The 23,596-nt window shown below is 42.2% G+C and overlaps 2 protein-coding genes across 3 annotated transcripts; one reads left to right on the top strand and one right to left on the bottom strand.

Annotated features, from left to right (window-relative positions):
• Positions 1-1,197: 1,197 nt before the first annotated feature.
• Positions 1,198-15,455, bottom strand: DERL2 (derlin 2). 2 transcript variants are annotated; one of them, XM_030861654.3, is made up of 7 exons: positions 15,347-15,455; positions 14,413-14,478; positions 11,995-12,068; positions 10,548-10,641; positions 9,417-9,612; positions 9,060-9,150; positions 1,198-4,440 (listed from the first exon to the last, which is right to left on the bottom strand). In XM_030861654.3, exons 1-7 carry the CDS (start codon positions 15,437-15,439, stop codon positions 4,335-4,337), a joined length of 720 nt encoding a protein of 239 aa, XP_030717514.1. In that variant the 5' UTR covers positions 15,440-15,455; the 3' UTR covers positions 1,198-4,334. The 2 variants fall into 2 exon arrangements, with proteins under 2 accessions (XP_030717514.1, XP_060146781.1); XM_060290798.2 differs by lacking the exons at positions 1,198-4,440; positions 9,417-9,612; positions 10,548-10,641; positions 11,995-12,068 and having other exon boundaries at positions 9,085-9,150.
• Positions 15,456-15,703: 248 nt separating this feature from the next.
• Positions 15,704-21,668, top strand: MIS12 (MIS12 kinetochore complex component). Its single transcript, XM_030861659.3, has 2 exons — positions 15,704-15,931; positions 19,615-21,668. The coding sequence occupies exon 2, from the start codon at positions 19,655-19,657 to the stop codon at positions 20,273-20,275; it is 621 nt and encodes a 206-aa protein (XP_030717519.2). The 5' UTR covers positions 15,704-15,931; positions 19,615-19,654; the 3' UTR covers positions 20,276-21,668.
• The last annotated feature ends 1,928 nt before the right edge of the window (positions 21,669-23,596 follow it).

Genomic DNA, 23,596 nt, shown 5'->3' with positions numbered 1-23,596 from the left:
AGACTGAGTGGCTTATCAACAACAGAAAGTTATTGCTTACAGTTCTGGAGGTGCCAGCATGATTACTTTCTGGCGAGGGCCCTCTTCCTGGTTCATAGCTGCTGCCTTCTTGCTGCGTCCTCACGTGATGGAAGGGGTTAGGAATCTCTCTGGAGCTATTTTATAAGGATTAATCCCATTCATGAGGCTTCCACTTCATGACTTAAGCACTTCCCAAAGGCGTCACTTCCTAAATACCATCACATCAGGCATTGGGATTTCAGCATGAATTTTAGGGGGACACAGACATTCAGACCATAGCAATATGTTAGCTCTCAAATTACGGATTCTGAGTATGTAAAAGACAGACCTCAGTCCTTCTTCCCCGTGTGCTTTCCAGAGTAACCTATTGGAGGGGACATAGGCTCCAAATGATTACAAGAGTACCAGGTAGGTAATATAAATGAGTGAAAGAATCTCTTGATAGAGCAAGTGCCGTCTCTAGAAACAGCCACTAGTTATCTCTCGGCAGCAGGTGCCACGCAGGCCTGGTATTGCCAGATCTTCCGGTTTTTTGCTTTTTCAAGAAGAGCCCCAAATGAAGATTTTCATGTGAAATCTGTCAATTTAAAACACTGGCTCAAAAAACAAAAACCCCCACAAAAACCATGGTGCAGGCAAAAGTAACCACATGCATAGGTAATTCATTCATAATCTCTAGCCTAATGACCCAACGATTCCGCAGCTTCAAAGCTAAGTGGAACAAACAGTTGAAAAATAAAATCCTGTATTGGCATTAAGCAGTGTTACACATTGCCCCCTCCCCCCAATCCCTCATATTAGTAGTCTGAAATCTGCTGTCCCCTCTTGTGGTTAAGTGGCTTTCATATGCAGATGGTCATAAGCTAATAGCTATTCAAGAAATATCTGGGCTCTTCTTCTAAAAGGTGAATTGTCAGACACATCTCATTCTTAACTGCTCTGCAAGGGCCCATGGGTTTAGCTATCTGTTCTTACCATGACCATACCAGCTGGTGGTCATCGTTGTTGGCTGGCTGGTCGGACCACCAAACCCCTGCCGTTGATCATGTTGTTTTGCTCCATCCCACTTTGAGACAGTCATAAGCTTCAGCAACTAGGTACAAGCTTGCATGCACATACATTAATCCCTCTATAATTAAAAATACCAGATAATAGTTTGCTGATCAATAAACAAAGTATTTATTCAGCACCCATGTGCCAAGCACTATGCTAGGCACTGTGGTGGATACAAAAATTTAAGACATGGTTCCTGCTCTTAAGGAGCTTTTACATTCTCATGAAGGAGACAAGACTCATTTACATGTACCAGCTAAGAACAATACAGTAATTTGATGTAAGAGTATGTTGTACAGACTCAAAGTGTCATAGGGATTCAAAGAACACAGGCAATGAAATAGGCCCTAGAGTCAAGGTATCTTGAGGAGCCAGGAATGGGGCAAGGCCTTGAAGAACTGAAGAGAATTAAGTTGAGGTCCCTGTTAGGTAGAAGTGGGAGTAACGTTCAGAGGAAGACAGAACGTATGCATTTGATATGGGGGCTTACTAAGAAGTTACTGTGCATTTCTGAGCGGAGAAGTGACTTGATTATACAAAGTTCAACAAATTTAATGCAAACGTGTAAAATATATAAGTAGCTTAGGGGACAGCCTACAGAACACTGAAAACAACGGCAGTATCATGACTCGCAACACAGAGTTACCTGTCAAAGGAAAACACAGCCACAATATAAAATGCAGGCTGTGAAGGACAGATGGCAATTCTAGGAAGCCCTTTACCCAACAAGCCAATAGCGCCAATATTTCCTAATTTCATAGGCCCCACAGACAGAGTGAGGGTTTCGTTACCAAGAATCCAGGACTTGGGTGGTCTCTGCTTAGAGACGACACAAGAGGTATGAAAGATACTAGGACATACAACAGTGACACAGAGAAAGAACAAGTGGAAGAGAGAAACAAAGAGAAATCCATAGTGGAAAAAAACAGCAAAATGTATGAAGTGTTATCTCCTATGGAGATGCAATTTGCATGTCCTTTTTTTTTTTTTAATGAACATATACTGTATTTCTACAACAAAAAAGCTATGCCTTAGGTGTGCTTTTCAGCATTACTGGTGGAATTCAGGAATCTTTTAAATTCTATGTATGTCAGGAAAATTGGTCACAAGATTCCATGTATGAAATCTCGCTTTTCAGTTGACTTGCATTAAGAAAAAGAAGTGTGTTCTGGAAGAACCAAGATTGAGAGGTAAACTGGGGAAGAAGTGAGGACTTTTCCTTACGTCCAGGTGAGCCAAAGTATCCGGATGTACAACACCGGGCCAGGGATGGTGGTAGTGGGACTGGCCACTCAAATTAAGAGGTCAGTGCTTGGAATGCCAACTGCATAGGACACAATGTAGTAGCACAGCATGGCATCCTGCCACTAGGAATTTTCATCTCATAAAATCGGAGAGACCAAAATCCCATAACTGACTGCGTTTAGGCCATAAACTCAAAATGTTTCCTGTCTTACCCAGTCATCAGTATGTTTAGACATTCCCTACTTAAATGAACACTCAGTGGACAGATTTTAGAATTAAAATTTCACCACAGATATTAGTTAACCTTAGTTAACCACAGTTAACTAAGGGAGAACAAATTTAACTAGAGAAACCTATTTCTAGCCCCAAAACAATGAAAAACAAAACAAAACCAACCTTCTAATTAAAAGCTTTCTTGAACAAAGACAAAATTTAAGAATCCCATAAGGACTCTACATTCTAAGATTGGCATTTAAAGATTTTTTTAAAGCCACTCAGGAAAAAAAGCAGTCCCATTAACCCACGTTCCATAAAATTGCAACAATCAAGGTTACTAACTAGCAGCATGTAAAGTACTTATATTAAATTCCATTACTTATGTATATTCCATTTAAAGATATTAAAATACTTTTCACTTCGCAAATGATCTGCAAATTCCCATTTAAGACGTTTATTATGTTTAATCTAAACCTCATATTCATCCTTCTGAGGGACATCTCACACTCTAGAAAGCAACCACTTAGCCAAGCTGGAAATATCTGGGAAATGTTCCCTGGCCTACATGCCATTTATTAGAATGATTTGAATTAATCTCTTTCCTGGGGGTATTCATTCTATTTCTCCCGGTTCTCTGAATTACTTAGGCAGTGTGATAGTCAACCTGCTGAGCCCCCAGGAAGTGAACATCTTGGCTAAGTACTTATTGAACCACTGGCTTTAAGTGCCAACTTCTGTGGACCTGTCTGGTTTCTACCTGGTTGGGAAGGTAAACCAGGTACTTGTCTCTGAAAGCTTCTTGGCTTTTCATGAAGCAAATGATAAATGTTCACCAGCCAAAGACCCAGGAGAAATGTATCCCTGCCTAACTGGTACCCGCTCATCTCAAGTTAGAGTCAACATTCTAACCTGTCTCCCAGGTGTAAAGAAGATCTTTCTGTTGTTTTCTAAAAATGTGGCCACGACCTGCCTTTCCCTGGATATTTCCGAGCAGAGAAATGCAGAGTAAATAAACGAGACGGTACGTTAGCTTCGCGCCTACCTGACTCTCTACAACAGAGCTCCTGCTGCTACTTGATCCACCCTACCCTTTTTCTCCACCACGCTGTCTGACAACTTGAAGTTTTGTAAAACCCAAACGGAGAACAAACTATCTGGACAACAGAAACAAATCTCCCCGCTGGAGCTGGCATTCTGGGTTAGTAAGTTGTGTACACAGCCATGGTGTCTCAGCCATGTATCTCCCATCTTGAAATGAAATCCAGGCGAAAGCCGTGAAGACACAGGAAGAGCGGGCACGTAAACTGCTCTGAGTGCAGACCTATGCAGGAGAGCTAGAAGACATGGTGATAATTTAAAAGATCACACACAAAAGCTTTAATTCAGTGAGAGAGAGAGAGCGAGATGGAATTCAGTTTTATTTTGTCCTCTCTGAAACTTCCATTTACACCATGGCCTCGTCTATCAAAGAGGAGGAGGAAGAGGAAGAACTCTGCCCGTCACCACAGAACTCAAGTACTCAGGTACTTGCTCCTTAGAGGCAGCAGGGTATTTGTTTCTCCAGTTGTTTGGCTCCAAGAGATTACACTTTCAGTACCAGTGTAGTGAGGAACCACTGGCAAACTGCTGGAAATGTCTTCTGGATTAATCAGTGTGTCATTTCATAAAGTGCTTCTGGAGTCAAAATCTTGTCAAGCTGTCAAAAGTGTCCATACTTTTGCAACACAAAGGATAAAAGAATCCCAATGGGTATGTCACTGAGTCCTTCCCAGCTGGGTCTCGTTATTGGCACTGCCACTTTAGCCACCGAGGCGCTGGCCCTCACCCCAGGCAAAGCCTCCTGGCCGCTCTTCAGGTAGTGGATTGTAATTTGGATCTTCATCTGGTGTATCAAAAATAGCCTTCCTAAAAGACAGCCAACGGATATAATTTAGTCCCAGAGTCATCTTAGGTCCTCGATACTACTCCAAGATCAAAAAGATCCCATGGGGTTTCCACCAATGGACAAGCAGTACGTCTGCCTACCAGTGAAACAGTTACCATATTTTGAAGGGATTCATAATTATTTCGCATTTACATTAACTTTTACCTCCTTTACTAATTTTTACTACAAAAGCAGTACATGTAATTGTAGCGAAAACAGGAAATATATACGAGCAAAACATCCTAAATCACCAGAGGTATTGACACTTTCAATATTCCTCCAGAACTTTTATATATGTAATTTTACAAAAGTTAGACACTACTTCTGTTTTGTAACCTTTCCCTAAATCTATCATGAATGTCTCCCCACAACCAAGGTATCACCCAATATCCACTGATAGATGAATAGGCAAACAAAATGGTATATACATACAATGGAATATTATTCAGTCTTAAAAAGAAAGGAAATTCTGACACATGCTACAACATGGATGAACCTTGAAGACACTGTGCTAAGTGAAATCAGCCAGTCAGAAAAGGACAAGTACTGTACGTTTCCAATTATATGAGATACCTAGAGTTGTCAAATTCATGGAGCTAGAAAGTAGAATGGTGGTTGTCAAGGACTCGGGGGAAAGAAGGAATGGGGAGTTAATGTTTAATGGACACAGAGTTTCACTTTTGTAATATGAAGAGTTCTATAGATGGAAGGTGTTGATAGAAGCACAACGTGAATGTACTTAATGCGACTGAACAGTACACTCAAAATGTATAGGATGACAAATTTTATGTATACTTTATTGTAATTAAACTTTAAAAAAAACCTAACAAGTTATTCCAAGAAAAATCACACGGAGCATAAGAAGGGATAGCAAATGTCCAAAAGACTTTTAAAATACTACTATATGGTCATTCAAAATTTCCTTAAAGAATTAACCATTAAAGAAGCATCCTCTATTTGCATTCATGTTTTTAATTGTACTTGCCCACAGCTGATGAAATTAGATTATCTGAAAACTCCTGTTTTATACTGGGGTCAGAAAAAGCGTCTATATTTCAATATGAGCTCCTTTAATTCTTACAAATTAACAATAAACAGGCACTAAAAGAAAAATAAAGAGCTGAACAAGCAATTCAAAAAGGAAATCCAAATGGTTAAAAAACATGAAAATGTTTGCTCTCACAAGAATTAAAGGAAAGCATGTTAAAAACTGAGCCCCCCACCATCTACTTCCCAAACATTAGGTAGGGCAGAACAAAGCAGGTGTCCATGCGGGGAGGATGGGGGTGGGGAGGGGTGGAGCCATGGTGGCCCAGAGCAGGATGGGGGTTAGGGGAGCAGCCTTGCATAGGGAGTCAAGAGCCCAACTGGGGCATGCACACATGGAGCTGGCCTGCTGCAGGGTGTCAAGAGCCTGAGTAGGGTAAGGAGGGCACCCCCATAAGAGGGCAGCCTGACATAGGGAGTCTGAGGCAGAGCAGGGTGAGCAAGGCATCCATATGGAACAGGGGGACACAGTGACGAGAGACTGGCTACATATGGGGGTATTAATTAAATAAGTAAAAACATTAATGATAACAGGAATTGGGTTTCTCACTGTCAGTGAGAATGGGTAAATATGGAAAGGGGTGGATTGTCATAAAATAGAATACTACTCAGCAAAAAAGGGAACAAATTACTGTTACAAGAAAAACAATGTGAGTTTCAAAAACATTATGTTGAATGAAAGAGCCCTTATACAAAGGAGTACATACATACTATATGATTCCACTCATGAAGCTGTAGAACATGCAAAACTAATCTGTGGAGCGACAAAATCAGCATAGTGATTGTTTCTTGGGGGAAGGGGGCAGGGTTGACAGGAAAGGGGCTTGAGAGAACTTTCTGGGTAATGGTAATTTTCTCTTGATAGGAATTTGGGTTACATAGGTATGTGCGTTTATGAAAACCCGTTAGTCGAAACCCTTGCGATGTGTGTATTTTGTTGTATATAAACAAAGAACTCTAGTTAGGGACTTCCCTGGTGGCACAGTGGTTAAGACTCCGCACTCCCAAAGCAAGCAGCCCGGGTTTGATCCTTGGTCAGGGAACTAGATCCCACATGCATGCTGCAACTAAGAGTTCGCATGCCACAACTAAGGAGCCCGCCTGCTGCAACTAAGACCTGGTGCAACCAAATAAATAAATAAATTTAAAAAAAGAATTCTAGTTAGTGATAGAGATTCTAAAATATTTAGAGAATTAAGTATACTGGAATGGAAAGATGGATGGAGAGGTAGATAGATGTACAAAAAGCAAGAATAGTAAACTGTTAATTGTAGAATCTATGTGGTAGGTAAATGTGACTGTATAATTTTTTCCACTTTTCTGTAAGTTTGGAAATTTTCATAATAAAATATTGGAGGAAAAATATAGAAAGGAAAAAAAAATGAATGAATCACGTGGAGTTGTACCAGAACTGCGAGTATCCGCATAAACCCATGTTTAAAAAACACACAGATCTGAAAACATACATGTATATACACTCATATGCATATGTATATAATTCCCTTGCTCTGTTCACTGAGAGGACTTGGGAGTAGTAATACTCCAAAAGCAATAAGCACATCTGCCGCCCAGACCTTGGTCTCTAAATACCATTCTCTACTAAAAAGGAACTAGGCCTCCTTAAAGAAATAGCTGATTCTACAATTGGGTCAAGAAGAGCACAAGATGAGCCTGGGATATCTTGCTAGGCCAGAAAGTAATAAATTGGTTTTAAAAAAAAAAAAAAGATGGGAGCACATTGAATAGTACTTCAAAGCCAGTTTAAGGAGGCTCCCCTTGGCCAAATCTGGGACAATATAAGCATCAAAATAAACAACAATAAGGGATTATAATTCATGAATAAAACATGAAACCATGGATTCTTGCAGATATAAATGAATTGAAATTCGATATGAAAAAGGATGTTTACGTAGTCTCAAAGTACCTCCCCACAAAACACTTAATTACAAAGGGGAAAAAAAGTAACTTTGGCAATGGAAAAGCCCTGCAGATACCTTAATCAAGTAATCAAAGTGATTACTACCACTCTGGCAAATTCAACCAATTGAAATCCTGTGCCAATAGGCTGCAATCAGAAGAACGCAGTATCACTTCTCTGATATTCCTGCCACAGATGCAAAACCTGAACCTAAATGTGAGGGAACATCAGACAAACCCAAATTGAGAGACATTCTACAAAATGGGGTTATAATCTTCAAAAACATCAATGTCACGAAAGACAAGGTAAAGCTGAGGAGCTGCTCCACACTGAAAGGGACTAAAGAGACATGGTAACGAAGCGAAACACCTGAATCTGAACTGCATTCTTCTGCTATATTCTGAGGACAACTGCCAAAAGTGGAATTGGGTCTGAGAATTAATGTTTATTTCCAGATTTTGACTATGTAAAAGACTGTCCTTGTTTACAGAAAGTGGACATTAAAGGGGGTCATGGGGCTCTCCCACATTTGATGAAGATGTGGGGAAATGGACACATACGTTGCTGGTGGAAATGTAAACCTGAATATCCATTCTGCATGGCGGTTTGGCAAGAAACTGAACAGCTATTCTACTTGTAGGAATTTATCCTTTGAAAATAATCATGGATGTGCGCAAAGGATGTGCTGCTACACATGCTATATGGATGGGTAGCTACAGGAATGTTCACCACTCCAATTATGGAAGGAAGAGCAAGAAGGATGTCAGTGTCCATTGCTAAGAGACTTGTAAATCGTGCTCCATTCGTATCGGGGGTATCATGCAGCTGTTACAATTCTATCGGACATTTATGATGGAAAAATGATTATGATATATTACATTAGAAAGAAGCTTATGAAACAGCATTTTTTAAAGAGTACACAGACAGTAAAAGGCTCATGAATACACATTAAAAAGTTAACAGTGGTAGCCACTGTTATATCTAAATGGTGGGATTATGGAAGACTTTACTTTCTTGATTTTGCTTATTCTACAGTCAACATTTAATAATAAAAACTCACATTTTATTCCTCAAGTGAACCCTTTTTAATGCAGTACGTCCCAAGGACACAAAATTCTGGCATAGAAGGAGGTCCTATAAATCAAAGCTCTACCCTCAGGAAACTGACATGTGAAAAAGCAGAAGGGACTTGCTTAAAATCACATGGCTGGTTGGCAGAACAAACAGCCTGTATCTGGTTTCCAGCCCAAAGCTATTTCCACTCTACTTCACTGCTTATCTCTATCACCTGTTTGGAAGACCAGACATTCCACCTTTAGAAACCTCCCTCTAGTCAGTTTTGCCCATTTCGCTACTTCACCTCTCTAAACTCAGACAGCATCCTTCATGAAACCAACAGGCTCCTCCCTGGGACAGGAGGTGCTGGTGGTCAGCTGGGACAGCAATTACCACATCACCCTCAGGACACCTTGAGCCTCCTGCCACAACTCTGGCATGGTCTGTTCCTACCCAATCCAATTGCTCCTCAACGGCAGCCCGATTGCTCAATCTCCAAATATTTACTGGCCTGAACGATGTGTGCTGGGAGCCCCGGTTTACCTGCAAGGAACATGTAACCTGGTGTTAAATACTCACAGAATAGATGGTGTTTTCAAAATTCTTATTCCACCAGGTTGATTGGGAAATACATCTTCCAAGAAAAAATATATGTGTCCAACTGCAATACCTAGAGTCAACCAGAAATAAAGGATGAGGGAGAGGATTAGAAATTTGATGGCAGGAGGCTCTACCAACAAAAATTTCTTCTCTTTAGGAAGAAATGTCAATATACTTATTAACATCTTGAAAACTAATATTGTAGTCTTTGAGCATATAACTATCAGATAATCCTGTAAGAGCTGTATATGAAGGCCAGGCAGGATTAACATGAAAAATAGTGACAAAATAAGTTTGCAAGTAAAATAATAGAAAAAGTAGTGCTAAGAATCTTACCCAAGAGGTCCACAATGATTGAGTTCCCCAACAACAAGGAAAAGCCCATGAGCACCCAGGGTAGAAAGGGGGCCTGGAAATTGAGAAGGCCGAAGAAGTTCATGCGGACATACGGGTTCCTTCGGCTCCACACGTAGACAAGCATTATTGTAAAGGCCTGGCCCAAGAAAACTAAGCTCACAAACAAACCGAAAAGCTAGCGGTTGGCATTAAGGAAAACAGCAACATTAAGTATAATAGGGAAGACTGGGCAAGGGAACTAAGGATTGTGTTCTAACATACATTTGAATTAGGAAAGGCGAGCAGTAGTTACATCTTTAGGAAAAAAAAAAAAAAGCCTGAAAATAATTACCCAGAGCCATCAGGCAAAAACCTGCTTAGGCGACATCATCTGAAGTGTTGCTAATTCAAATTAATATTCTGCTTTCATGAAGTTCTTGCCTCTTTGGAGTATGTGTTAATTCCTTGGTCAGTGATCACCATGAGGACCTTTACAAACGTGAATCAAGCCAGCTGGAGCAAAACCATCTTGTCAGACAGGGCTACATTCAAGTCTGGTACTCAGTTGACAATTCTTTTTTCAAAAAAGTAATTTATTTAACTAATAAGAAACTACTGTATAGCACAAGGAACTCTACTCAATGCTCTGTGGTGACCTAAAAAATGGGAAGGAAATCCAAAAAAGAGGGGCTATATGCATACGTATAGCTGATTCACTTTGCTGTACAGCAGAAACTAACACAACATTGTAAAGCAACTATACTCCAATAAAAATTTTAAAAAAAGTTTTGATGTTGACCAAATAAACGTCTTACCAACTTAGCTTAAAAGTAAAGTACACCCACCAACAAGAATACATCTAAGATACTTAATAGTAACCCACCTGGGTTAACAGTTCCTCTGACTTGCTCACAGTAGAAAAGCATCCTGTCCAACCTCTAGGCTTAGAAAAGCTGCCACATAAAGTACGCTGTAAAATAAATAGGAGCCTGAAGCTAATATGTGGGGGGTCTACTTTTATCTGTTCATTCCGAGTATCTAGTGAATTTTGGGAGACAGATGAAAAGCTTTAGGAAGAGAGAGGGAGTTCTTTAGTATTTTCCTGTATTTGTTCTATTTGTCGAAGGATACAGTCATTAAGAATCCACCAAAAAGGAACATAAATACAAAGTCTGCTGTCCGACCTCGGAAAGAGCCTTCTTCTAGCATTCGACAGTAACGATATCTTAAGTTCCAAGTTAAGAAAATGTTAAGCACACAAATATGAAGAAAGTAAATTTCTTTTTTTAAAATTTTTTTTTGCGGTACACGGGCCTCTCACTGTTGTGGCCTCTCCCATTGCGGAGCACAGGCTCCGGACGCGCAGGCTCAGCGGCCATGGCTCACGGGCCCAGCCGCTCCGCGGCATGTGGGATCCTCCCGGACCGGGGCACGAACCCGTGTCCCCTGCATCGGCAGGCGGACTCTCAACCACTGTGCCACCAGGGAAGCCCAAGGAAGTAAAATTTAATGTACCACTTAAGTACACTTGGACTCCACTTTATGTGTAAGAAGTCAGCCTTTGTTCCTGTAAGAATATTTATGAGTGGTAGTATGGTTGCGTCTCTTTTACCAGGCATTTTAGGCAAGGTGAAGAGAAGACCAGCTCCATGTTTTACAAAAACTGTTCCTGACTGGGGAACTAGGCCAGACACCACATAAACATGCTTCCCGTCACCGACTACACCTTTTCAAATTTGTCCTGTCTTTCCCGTGTTCAGCCACAGCATAATCTACACCATCCTTGCTTTTTCACAACCTAATTTGGAGGAAATCCCCATCAAGAAGCTTCATGTAAAAATCTGCTTTTTCAGGCCAGGGAGTTAAGCATTGCTATACCTCAGTCAATAAGGAGGCATTACAATGAAAAAATTTAATTATTAGAAACTTACCAGAATGATACACCATACAGAAGACACAGGAATCCATCCTAGGGCAGGAATCCTGTCACCCCTAAAAGGCCCTTTGTCTACTGCAGATGAGCTGAGCTGTAACTCCCCTCTTAATCCAGAGGGTCGGGGTGCAGGAGAAATGCCCTGCTCAATGGCCCCAATTACCATCTGATCAGAGCACAACTCTTCCTCTCTTTCAACAAACTGGAACATGGCGAGCCCAGGAGACACGGCACTGTCTTTCCAACCAGTGGAACTAGCAACCAAGATCCAAGGAGATCTCAAGTTCTCCATCCCCCATGAACCCACTCCCAGGTTGTGTTTTATCACTTGGGGCCCGCCAGTGTTATTTTGTAAGTACGCCTCAATTAAATCACTTCTGCTCTCCTTTGGTCAGATCTGTAAGTGGCTTATGGGCAGAAATGTAAACATTTTACGGTTAAATACCTCCCATTTGAATAAACAGTGACCTATAAACACCCTCAAAACATTACTAACTGACCAACTATTCTGTGTATCACTGAGCCAGTAGCCAGAAGTTACAGCTAAGATGGTAACAAAAATAACAGGATTAATAGTTTCAAACAATATTGTATTTCCTAAGTAAACCTAAAGTTTTTATGCTAACCCCACTTAGTAAAGGATACAGAAAAATCATGTTAAATAAAAAATTGAATCCAACTGGCCCAAAAAATAAGAAATTGGTGATTAGCCTCCATATCTGTTAAAAGAAAAACATCAAGAGAAAGATAGATTAAGTAAAATATACCAGAAAACATTTTTATATTAAGATGAAGGAGATATCCTATGACTACAAGGGTTGGAAGGCCATGAATAGGTGATACTGTCTGAACTCAAAAGTGAGGCACACAATCTGACACTGAATTTTTGTGCTGCTTCAGTGAAAGATGTCACTTGCCCCAGGAATTTCTAAGGATAGTAGGACAGAAAACTTGAAATTGTGATTCTTTTTTTTTTTTAAAACCCATACTATATGGTCAGGCAAATTATGGGAAAAGTTTGATGGAAAGACTAGGTTAATTTGCAGAATAGTGCTTTCATATATGTAGTATCACAATCTAATGAATAGTCTCAAGATATGAAAGGAAAATTGCTGGATCTAATTATCAATTGCTAAGAAATGTTTCTATATCAGTTGTCAGAAACATCCAGAGTGAAGAGTAACTCTAAAGCAAATACTCAAGTTCTAGTCTGAACAAAGAGCCAACTCCCTGTAAGTAAAGACCTAATACTTTAACAATTAGAGTCTAATTGGTAGATACACAGACGCTCATTTTCAAACCCTGATATACTCTTACCCACCCAAACCATCCACACCTGCAATAAAAACAACTACTCACAATGACAGAACACTTAACATTTAAAGTGTTTTAAAATATTCTGTTCTCTCATGTGATCTTAATTATCCTGTGAGATGAGCAGGTTGGCACTACCATCCCCATTTCACATATGAGGAAAGTAAGAGACCTGGATGATTTTAAAACGGCCTGCCCAAGGACACACAGTTTGTATAGGGAGACTGAACTCAAACGGAGAAATCCTAATTCCAACTGCAGATACTGGTGTCAAGAGTTTAACCTCAGGGGATTCCTTGGTGGTCCAGTGGTTAAGACTCCATGCTTCTACTGTAGAGGATGCAGGTTTGATTCCCTAGTTGGGGAACTAAGATCCCGCATGCCACATGGCTGGCCAAAAAACCCCCCCAAAAAAACAAAAAAACAAGAGTTTAACCCCAGGCAAAATCAAATCTCGTTTGTTTGGATGGAGCTATAGCTCCCAGCAAAGGCCATGTGAGTAGAGGAGGAAGAATGCAGTTATAAGGGCCCACAGGTCTGCTTTATGCATCATTTAATTCTTAAGAATTGGTAACTTTTTTTTTTTTTGCGGTACACGGGCCTCTCACTGTTGTGGCCTCTCCCGTTGCGGAGCACAGGCTCCGGACACGCAGGCTCAGCGGCCATGGCTCACGGGCCCAGCCGCTCCGCGGCACGTGGGATCTTCCTGGACCGGGGCACGAACCCGTGTCCCCTGCATCGGCAGGCGGACTCTCAACCACTGCGCCACCAGGGAAGCCCCAAGAATTTGTAACTATTAAAGTTGAAACAATTCAGGATTGTTTACTACATACTAACTGCATCCAGGATTTTAGAGTCCTCAACCTAGTGAGGAGACAAGCATATAAATAAGTGCAAGTATGAGATGAGAGATATAAAAAAAGTATTTACAGATACCCTAAGGACACAAGGGAGGATGAATCTGAGAAGGCTACACAAAAGCTGCATCTTGAAAGACAAGCTGGAGTTCAGTGGGTATACAGTGAATGAAACACATTTGGGACAGAGGCAACAGCAGGTGTAGAAACAGAATTACTGGTTTTGGGGTCTCTCTCTTACTCCAACTATAGCCTATATGATCATTCTAGAACAGGAAAACACATCTCTCTTTTAGCACTCAAATTACTGGAAAGGACCATCTCTCACTGTAATCTAATACACTGCCATGTTGTCTTCGATGTCAGTCTTCTGGAGTTCTGTTAGGATGATGTGATCCCTGGAAGATGGATCAGAACACTAACTGAACTGAGTTTCTGAACAGGACCATAGCAGTAACACCAAGGTGGCAGGTGTGGTACATGGTGGTGAGTGCACAAAATAAGGGCATCCTGTGAGACTCTCCCTGGACAGCCAGCTGATCAGTCTCCTCTCAATCTGTAACATTAACTTTGAACCAGTGATTCCTAAATACAGGAACTGGACACATCAAATCAAAACCATGCAGGGAACTTTAAAAATAAAATACAGATTCTTAATTCCTACACTTGGCGATTCTGATTTGGTACATGATGAGGAGCTTGAGAGTCTCTTAAAAGTTCCAGACTGCAAGAATCACTGCTTTGTACCCCGCCCCCCCACCTCCATAAGCCTTATAATCAAGTATTCCCACTGAATTCTTTGAGACAGTATATGACAGGATTAGCTACTAAAATGTAAGAAAAACAAGTTTAAAAACTGAGGCATTAATGGCGGTTGTGATGGACCACTTACTTGAAAGTGTTTAAAGATTAATTCGGGATTGAAGTACAACTGAAAAGGTGTGATCAATTCCAACTGCTGAAATAGAAAAAGAATTTCTTCAAGCAAGTCAATCAAGAAACAAAATATCATCATTTACAACAAAAGATTAATAGGGCCAGCAATTTCCCACTCTCAGTCACTTAGACTGAATCATTTAAGGCTTTCTTCTTAGGCTGGAGGAAAAGGATGGTAAAGAACTGTGTAGAATTGATACAATTCTTTGTATTCCCCAATACCTAACACAAAGTAAAAGTCTGTTTGATGTTTCAATAGTTAAGGGTAATGTGAAGGTATGGAAGGCAGGTGGTGATATCTTCGATACAGGGCAAGTAAGAGCAGCTGCTACGAATCTGTCCAACACATGGGCACCACCTGAAACAACTGTGTGAAGCAACAGAATTCACTCAAAAGAACCAAGACTCAATACCCTGCCACTGTGAGGGCTGGGTGCTTCCAGCCAACCTCTATTACAGACTCTCTGTATTTCAAGACTTTTCCGCTCGACAACTTCCAGCTTTCTATCCTCAATATTTACGTTTCTCCAGTAAGCGGACCCTCCTTCCACTAGTCACCACATTATCATCTGGCCACCGCAGGAGTTCTCAGACACGTTTCCTGGGTGGGCGGCTCCCACCCAAGCCCTGACTTGGTACAGATCCTGCCTTTATTTCTCAAAAACTGACCCTCAGTCCTGATCCCCCAGCCCTCTTGGAGCAGCACTCCCTTCTAGGGTCACCGGGTAAGCACTCACGGGGCCACTCCGAACCCCAAAGTGAACCCTGTACGCCTCCACCCACCCTTGAGACCAACCCCTCTGAGCTTCCCGGAGGCCCAAACCCCAGTTTCCCGAGGACCCGGTTATATCCAGCACGGATAATGAGAAGCTGGCACTGCAGCTGCTCACCACAGCGGCGGTGGTGAGGACGCAGGCGGTGGTGTAGGCGCGGCTGACCGGTGGGATCTGCAGGTACTCCAACCGGAGGCTCTGGTACGCCATTTTCCCCGCCGCCGCCGGCCCCCCCCCACTTCCCCTTCCGCCAGTCTGTCCCAGAGGCGGGGCGGGATCAGGGCGGGGCCCTCCCCTTTACGCTGCTGCCCAATCAGCGCTGCTCAGTTGGTCAGCCACCAATCGCTAGAGCCCGAATGAAAGAACACCCGCCAATCACGAGTTGTGTCTCCGCGGCGGCCCAGCCTCGCTTCTCCACCCACCTACGTCGCGGGAAAGAGGGTGAGTACCGCTTCCTTCCGCCAATCCCCGCAAGCCACAGCTAGCTTTCCCGCTCGCCCTCTTTCCGTCAGCAATATAGGTTGCCCCCGGACAGCCAGCCAATCAGGAGCGCGGTAGCATCTTGCCCTCGCTCTAAGGCAGCTAGCGGTCGGAATTTGAGGGAGTTAGCGGTGCTGCCTATCTCTGGCAGCCGGCGGTGGTTTAAAGAAGGTGGCGGGAAGCCAGTGTTTGGTCGAATTCGTCACTCTCATGGTCGCTTGGGTAAGTGCCACGGGGCTGCATTTTCTCTGAAGAGGAGCGAGAAGGGGTGGCACTGGCTGAGGCCTCATCGCCGGGCGCTGGAGCGGCCCGATGGAGCAAAGTCTCCGGTGGGCCGCGAACCTCCACTCTTAAGGTTCCGGCATGCAGCGGGGGCGCGGGGCCTGCCGGGAGCCAGTGCTCAGGCCGGAAGTGGTTCCTACTCCGCGGTTTCTGGAGCTCCCGGTGCTCTACTCGCTGAGGTGTCCTGGGCACCTCCCGCGTTTCACCTGTAAATATCTATTGAAACCGTACTCATCCTGCCCTCAGGAAATCTAAGGCTTGCGGAGAAGATAGGCCCGTGATAATAATATCCTAAAGTAGGAGTTGGCCAGTGCCCGAAGAGAGGTCCTGATGGGAATTCAGAGGAGGGGGTGGGTCCGCAGGGAAGTGTATTTAAACTGACCCTTGGAAGATATTTGGCCAGGCATCTTCTCTTGAGGGAAAGACATCACAGGGAAAGGCCATAGCTTGGTTTGGTTGGAACAAAGAGTAGTCAGATCATGGCAGGCAAAGTTAAGAATATTATACTTTATTCGGTGGGTTATAAGGAAGCACTAAAGGTTGTTGGAACAGGGAGTGGCCTCGTCTGGTAGTATATAAGGAAGGAATTAAGTAAAAGGCTGGAGAGAGTGGTTTTTAAAAAGGATATGAATGGGTAATTTACAGAAGGAGAAACCTTAAGAGTTAATACGTTTCAGGTGGTGCTCAACTTTACTGGCAGTTGGAGAAACGCACATTAAAATACTTTTACCTGCACCCCAAACATCACCCTCACAGCCTATTGATAAAACAGTGCTGAGTGTTTTGCCTACCCTGGTAAGCAAAACACCTTGACAGAGCTTTGGCAATGTCTTGTAGGGATGACAGGCAAGATTGGAGTTTTTTGAGAATCGCAAATTTGGTTTAAGGTGGATTTTTCAATTTGGAGGCTTGATTAGGATTGGGTAGAGCTCATGAAAAGCAGTCCAGCATTGGGAGAAACAGCTGAGGCAAGGGTTTCAGAGAATCTTGCTGTACAGATTGTTGGTGCTTAGCATTTCAGAGTTGATCAGTCTTTCCGGGGGCTCATAATGAATAGTCAAGCCGTTTGGACAATGAAAATATTACTCAGGTCTCCTAGAATAGTAGAGTCATGCTAATGTAAACAGTAAGCTGTTTGGGGAGGCAAGGAGACTGTCGATAGTTGCAGTCCTCTGTGTCCAGCCTGTGTGGGGGTTAGATGGTTTTGGTTTTCAAAAAGCAACACTGTAAAACAATTTTACAAGATTGGCAAAAATAAGAATTTTGAGTAATATCAAGTGAAGGCAAAGACATGAGAAAGAAATTCTCATATACTGCAAATGGGAGGGTAAACCAGCCTAGCTGTACTCCCACCCCTAGTGTTCTGGAGAACATTTTAGTGGTATTTAGTGAAATTATGTATGGGTAAACTCTGTGGCCCAGCAACTATGGACAGTGGACACATGAAGTACGGTATACGCATATGGTAAAATTAATGGAATACTTCGGTTAGAACCAATGAAGTGGGGCTTCCCTGGAGGCGCAGTGGTTAAGAATCCACTTGCCAATGCAAGGGACACAGGTTCAATCCCTGGTGCAGGAAGATCCCACATGCCGCAGAGCAGCTAAGCCCGTGCGCCACAACTACTGAGCCTGCGCTCTAGAGCCTGTGAGCCACAACTACTGAAGCCCACGCGCCTAGAGCCCGAGCTCCACAACAAGAGAAGCCATTTCAGTGAGAAACCCGTGCACGTCAACGAAGAGTAGGCCCTGCTTGCTGCAACTAGAGAAAGCCGCGCACGCAGCAATGAAGACCCAGTGCAACCAAAAATAAAAAAAGAACCAATGAAGTAAAATGACAATGAAGTGTAATAACATGAAGTGATTGCAAACATAATGTAAAGCAAACCACACATAAAGAAAACTGTATTTTTCAAGACTATACAGTTGACCCTTGAACAACGTGGGGATTAGGGGTGCCAATCCACCCAGCAGTCAAAAATCCTTGTGTAATTTAGAGTTGGCTCTCCATATATGCAGTTCTACATTCACAGTTTCAAGCACCTGTGGGTTATGTAGTACTTTAGTATTTACTACTGAAAAATATCCACGTATAACTGGACCTGGGCAGTTCAAACCCATGTTGTTCAAAGGTCAACTGTATGTCTAAAACCTGTTAAAGATGAATTAAAATTAAAGATGAACTGAAAAGGCATACATTAAAACACTGGAGTAGGTTCCTATGGGCGATGAAAGAAAATAAATAAGAGAGGACCTAGCATGGACCAAATATAGAGTGCTATGAAATAGGAAGTATTATCACTTCAATTATGCATATGTGAGGTCCTTAAAAAGGAGGACAGGGTGGTTAGTAAAGGTCAGATGATGAAGGTCCTTGTAAGCCATGAGAAAGAGTTTGAAATTGATCCTGAAGGCATAGGGTAATGTTGAAATTAAAATCCTGTTAATCCACAGAATCCTCTCCACAAGATATAGAAGAGAAAGCAGTTTTATTACTGAATAAGCATATCTGTATTACAATGCATTATAGGTAATCTGTGAATGAGATGACAAAGACAGAAAGAAATTCTACCCTATTTTATACAGCTAAACCATTACAACCATTCTATTTTTAGCCATTACATAAATTCTCAAGATTAACAGCATCTTGTCCCATAGAAAGATTTGACTGCACCACTTGCTGCAAATTATTTCATAAGGTTCATCCTAAATTCACCTGGTAATTGAGGTAGCCATTTTTTTTAGCTAATTACTTTGCAGGAATAATGAAACTATCAATACTTTTATTTCTATGACAAGTATATGGTTACAGCTCAGAAAAAGGTCCCTAGGTTAAACACCCACATTGACAGGGAGATAGGAGTGCTATTTTCCTAGATGTTTACATTTGAAAGGAATGTCTCCCAGACCCTTGAGAAAACATCAGGCTTGCTCAGCTTCTAATGGGATATTTTTCAGATGGCAAGGTTGGAAGGACAGGGGAGTTGAGGACCTTGGCAAGGGAGCCGTTGAAGTGATGGATCATGGAGCTTAAAATGGAGAGAGGAAGAAGTGAGGTGGGAGAGACTGAGCGCTAGAAAAAGAAGATCAGAGGGCTGAAAGTCTTGACGATTAAGGTATAATATGAATATGCGAATGAGCGTTGGAAGACCAGCATATGAGGTTGTGGTCAAAAAGTAGGAGCAGCTAGGGAAAGAAGTTACAAATATCAATCGCCATGTGGCTAAAAGAGTGGAGATGAAGATCATCGAAACTCAAGGAACTGAGTCTCTAGGGCATTGGTAAGATCATCCATGTAAACTTGAAAGTTGTCTGGGATGATAGGATTCCGAAGGCTGATCCATAGGCCAGAAGCCTCAGTAACTGAGAGGTGAGGGAAATGGACAATGAGGAGGAAGAGGGAGGTTACAGGCTGATGGAAAGAGCCTCAGCGAGGCGGCGTTTGTATCCTGCTGCGGATGAGTGAGGCTGGAAGTAGCATCAGGTATCAAGGAACATAAACTTCATATTTTTTTGTCTGCTTTGTTTTGTTTTTGTTTGCTTGCTATCTGTAATGTCATTTGTTACTTTCATCAGATGATTTTTTTGAACACAAATGAAATTTTTTCTTATTACATTTGCAGATTTTTCACATTCAAAATAAACAAAGCAAAATAAGCCAAGATGTCTGTTGATCCGATGACCTATGAGGCCCAGTTCTTTGGCTTCACACCGCAAACTTGCATGCTTAGGATCTACATTGCATTTCAAGACTACCTATTTGAAGTGATGCAGGCTGTTGAACAGGTTATTCTGAAGAAGCTGGATGGCATCCCAGACTGTGCGATTAGCCCAGTCCAGATTCGTAAGTGCACGGAAAAGTTTCTTTGCTTCATGAAAGGACGTTTTGATAACCTTTTTGGCAAAATGGAGCAGCTGTTTTTACAGTTGATCTTGCGTATTCCCCCAAACGTCTTGCTTCCGGAAGATAAACCTCAGGAGACGCATCCTTACAGTGAGGAAGAATTCCAGCTTCTCCAAAAAGAAATTGAACAGTTACAGGAGAAGTATAAGACTGAATTATGCACTAAGCAGGCCCTTCTTGCAGAATTAGAAGAGCAAAAAATTGTTCAGGCCAAACTCAAACAGACATTGTCTTTGTTTGATGAGCTTGAAAATGTTGGCAGAGACCACGGGACTAGTGATTTTAGGGAGAGCTTGCTGTTCCTGGTTCAGAACTCCAGAAAACTACACAATATTAGAGACAATGTGGAAAAGGAAGGCAAAAGACTGAAAATATGTTAATGTCTAAATAATAAAAGGGGTTTGTCAGAAGGTGGAATGATAAGGGGTTTATATCAATGACCATTCTGATCCTAGTGAACTGCGTACTTTGGGGGCGTCTTCTTTGTTCACTCTTTCCTGTATTCCACGGCCTCCTCATTTTTGGTCCACTCTCCTGAAGCATCTATGCACTACCTTGAACTAATCTTTGAAGCATCTGTGCTTAGCAGCCTCTGATGGGTGGCAAGGGATTCTTGGTTCAATAACGACTCATTTGGGGGCATGACTGAAGAAGTAAAGCTTTCCCTGGCCATTTAAAGATATTTGTAAAAGTTGTACCTGGGTCATCAGTCCTCTGTAACCTTGATCCTTTTGCCTTACTCTTTGGATGAGACCAAATGAGAAAAAGGTTAAGTGGACATCTTTTTTTTATTATTATTATTGTTATTTTTTTGTGTGGTACGTGGGCCTCTCACAGCTGTGGCCTCTCCCGTTGTGGAGCACAGGCTCCGGACGCGCAGGCTCAGCGGCCATGGCTCGTGGGCCCAGCCGCTCCGCGGCATGTGGGATCTTCCCGGACCGGGGCACGAACCTGTGTCCCCTGCATCGGCAGGCGGACTCTCAACCACTGCGCCGCCAGGGAAGCCCGGACATCTTCTTTATTAACCAGCCACTGCACTGTGGGACAGCCAACACAGACTGCTTGTTCTTGCCCAGTAACTTTTCTCACACGGGGACTTTAATAGCTCGTTGAAGGAAGCAAGTAGCAGAAAAAACAGCTATGACCTTTAGAAAGAAGAAAGAAGTTATTTTGTTTCTAAAATAAATCCTTTCCATGACCAAGGCCTTGGTGTGGTTAAAGAGTTTACTGTCATGGAGCCCAGCAATGGAAGACATTGGACAAAAAGGAAGCAGATTTCACTGACATAGAAAAGGAAGCCTGGAACATATCCAATAGCAAAATTTATATTAACTGACTATTAGGTATTTATACCTTTTTTTTTCATGCTTCAGTTAGTTTTGGAATCTGCCTTGTACCTAATATTTAATTATTTATTCACACTCATAAGCATCAAATATTTAGTACTCTCAGTGATAAATTTTAGCCGTGTCTTGTGCTTAAATTCAATGGAATCTAATATTTCCTTTTGTAACTAATCCATGTAAAATGTTAGATCACCCAAGGAAAGGGGAGAGATAGCAATAGTTGCTCTTAAGGTATTACTTGCCTTCCATGTCTTCCTAAAGAACAGGATTTGGAGTTTCTCCTTTACATAGAAGTGTAACTTAGGGTGTTAATATTTGCAATTAAATATTCATCAGTTTAGGAAGCCTGTGTTTACCTGGAATATGTTTATTATCAAAGAGTCCTTTTTTCCAATCCTGTACATTAAATATATATGTTTTTAAAGCATTGATTTGTGATTTTCTGCTGTATATAATGTCATGGTATGCGTCCTTCAGTATGACTTTTTACCCAAATGATCATTTATTTTTATTTTTTATTTTTGCATTTGGAGCTTATTTAAAATCTCCTAGTGTAGTGGGTTGAATGGTGATCCCCCAAAAGGTATGTCCATGTCCTGATTCCTAGAATCTGTGATTGTGCCTTATTTGGAAAAATGGTTTTGCAGGTAAAATTATGTTAAGGATCTGGAGATAAGGAAGTCATCCTGATTTATCTGGCTGGGCCCTAAATCCAATGACAGGTGACTTTATAGAGGGAGATTTGAGACAGACAAGGAGGAGGCCTTGTGACCACAGAGGGAGATTGGAGTGATGCAGCCACAAGTCAAGGAATGCCAAGAGCCACCGTAAGCTGGAAGAGGCAAAGAACAGGTTCTTCCCTAGAGCCTCCAGAGGGAGTGTGGCCCTGCTGACCCCCTTCTTTTAAATTTCTGGCTTCCAAAACTGTGAGAGAATACATTGCTGCTGTTTTAAGTCACTAAGTTTGTTACAGTAGCTGCAGGAAACTAACATACCTAGTGAAATTAGAAATTAAAGTATTCATAAGGATGTAGGCTGCTTATTTATTTTTTTAAATTTATTTATTTAATTTATTTTTAGCTGCATTGGGTCTTCATTGCTGCACGCCGGCTTTCTCTAGTTGCGGCGAGCGGGGGCTACTCTTTGTTGTGGTGCACGGGATTCTCATTGCGGTGGCTTCTCTTGTTGCGGAGCACAGGCTCTAGGCGCGTGGGCTTCAGTAGTTGTGGCACGTGGGCTCAGTAGTTGTGGCGCACGGGCTTCGTTGCTCTGCGGCATGTGGGATCCTCCCGGAGCAGGCCTCGAACTCGTGTCCCCTGCATTGGCAGGCGGATTCTTAACCACTGCGCCACCAGGGAAGCCCCCTAGGCTGCTTATTAAGGAAACAACAGCTGAGATCTGCTTGGCCTCATTATATATGCAATAATATGGTTTGTTTGGATACGGTTAAAATATGGACCTGACTTGGATAGAAGGGTGAAATCCACAGTATTTAGAACTCGAGTCCATTACATGTTGAGTAAGTGCTTAATACTTGTTGGATATTAATACTGTGACTATTTGTCATAGTAGTGTCTCTGCAGGAATAAATTTAATATACTTGGCCCCATTGTCCTCTAATAATTAAATTCCTCCCTCAAAACTTCAGAAATAAATCAGGATAACAAATACTTGGTTACCCACTCTGCTTCATTGCCTCATCTCCCATCCAGCATCAGTCTTATCCAATTTCCTACTTCCTTCTACATTACATCCTATGATTCTGTAATATCAAACCTTCAATTTCCCGGGACTTCCCTGGTGTTCCAGTGGCTAAGACTCTGTGCTCCCAGTGCAGGGGGCCTGGGTTCAGTCCCTGCTCAGGGAACTAGATCCCACATGCTACAACTAAGAGTTCACATGCCCCAACGAAGATTCCATGTGTGGCAACCAAGACCTGGCGCAGCCAAATAAATAAATAAATATTTTAAAAAAACACAGCAGTCTCCCTAGATGCCAATTCCCAAGCTTTCCCTTGCATTTATTTATTCTCTGTCATTATCATGCCTGCTCCCCACTGTATACTCCCAAATAGACTTTTCTCATCCTGCTGCTGCAGTGACAGGGTTTGGGATGGTATTAATAGAAAGTAAAGAGTGGACACACTACCACACTACCTTACAGAAGTAAAAAGAATGATAAGGAAATACTATTTAAGACATTCTGCACTCAGTTCTGATGTTGGGAAGGGGACGGTGTTTCCCCATACCACCAAGCACTTTTCATCACCAGGTCAGTGTCCTGCAATTCAACTCAATTCTGACACTACCTGGAGATAGCATCAGATTGCACAGATTAAGGGTTCAGTCCCACAAG

The sequence above is a fragment of the Globicephala melas genome, chromosome 20 (genome assembly GCF_963455315.2).
Source record: "Globicephala melas chromosome 20, mGloMel1.2, whole genome shotgun sequence".
In the NCBI taxonomy this organism is placed as follows: Eukaryota; Metazoa; Chordata; class Mammalia; order Artiodactyla; family Delphinidae; genus Globicephala; species Globicephala melas.
Note: the sequence above shows the minus strand (reverse complement) of the source record. Positions and strands in the feature narration are given on the sequence as shown.

Excerpts from the sequence above, each read along its gene's own strand:
- DERL2 (XM_030861654.3), bottom strand. The coding sequence starts at position 15,439 with ATGGCGTACCAGAGCCTCCGGTTGGAGTACCTGCAGATCCCACCGGTC. Across the intron at positions 9,613-10,547 it reads TTGGTGGATTCTTAATGACT|CTTTTCGGTTTGTTTGTGAG; the intron begins GTATCCTTCGAC and ends GCCAACCGCTAG. Across the intron at positions 4,441-9,059 it reads TTGAAAACACCATCTATTCT|GAAGGCTATTTTTGATACAC; the intron begins GTGAGTATTTAA and ends GCTGTCTTTTAG.
- MIS12 (XM_030861659.3), top strand. The coding sequence starts at position 19,655 with ATGTCTGTTGATCCGATGACCTATGAGGCCCAGTTCTTTGGCTTCACA.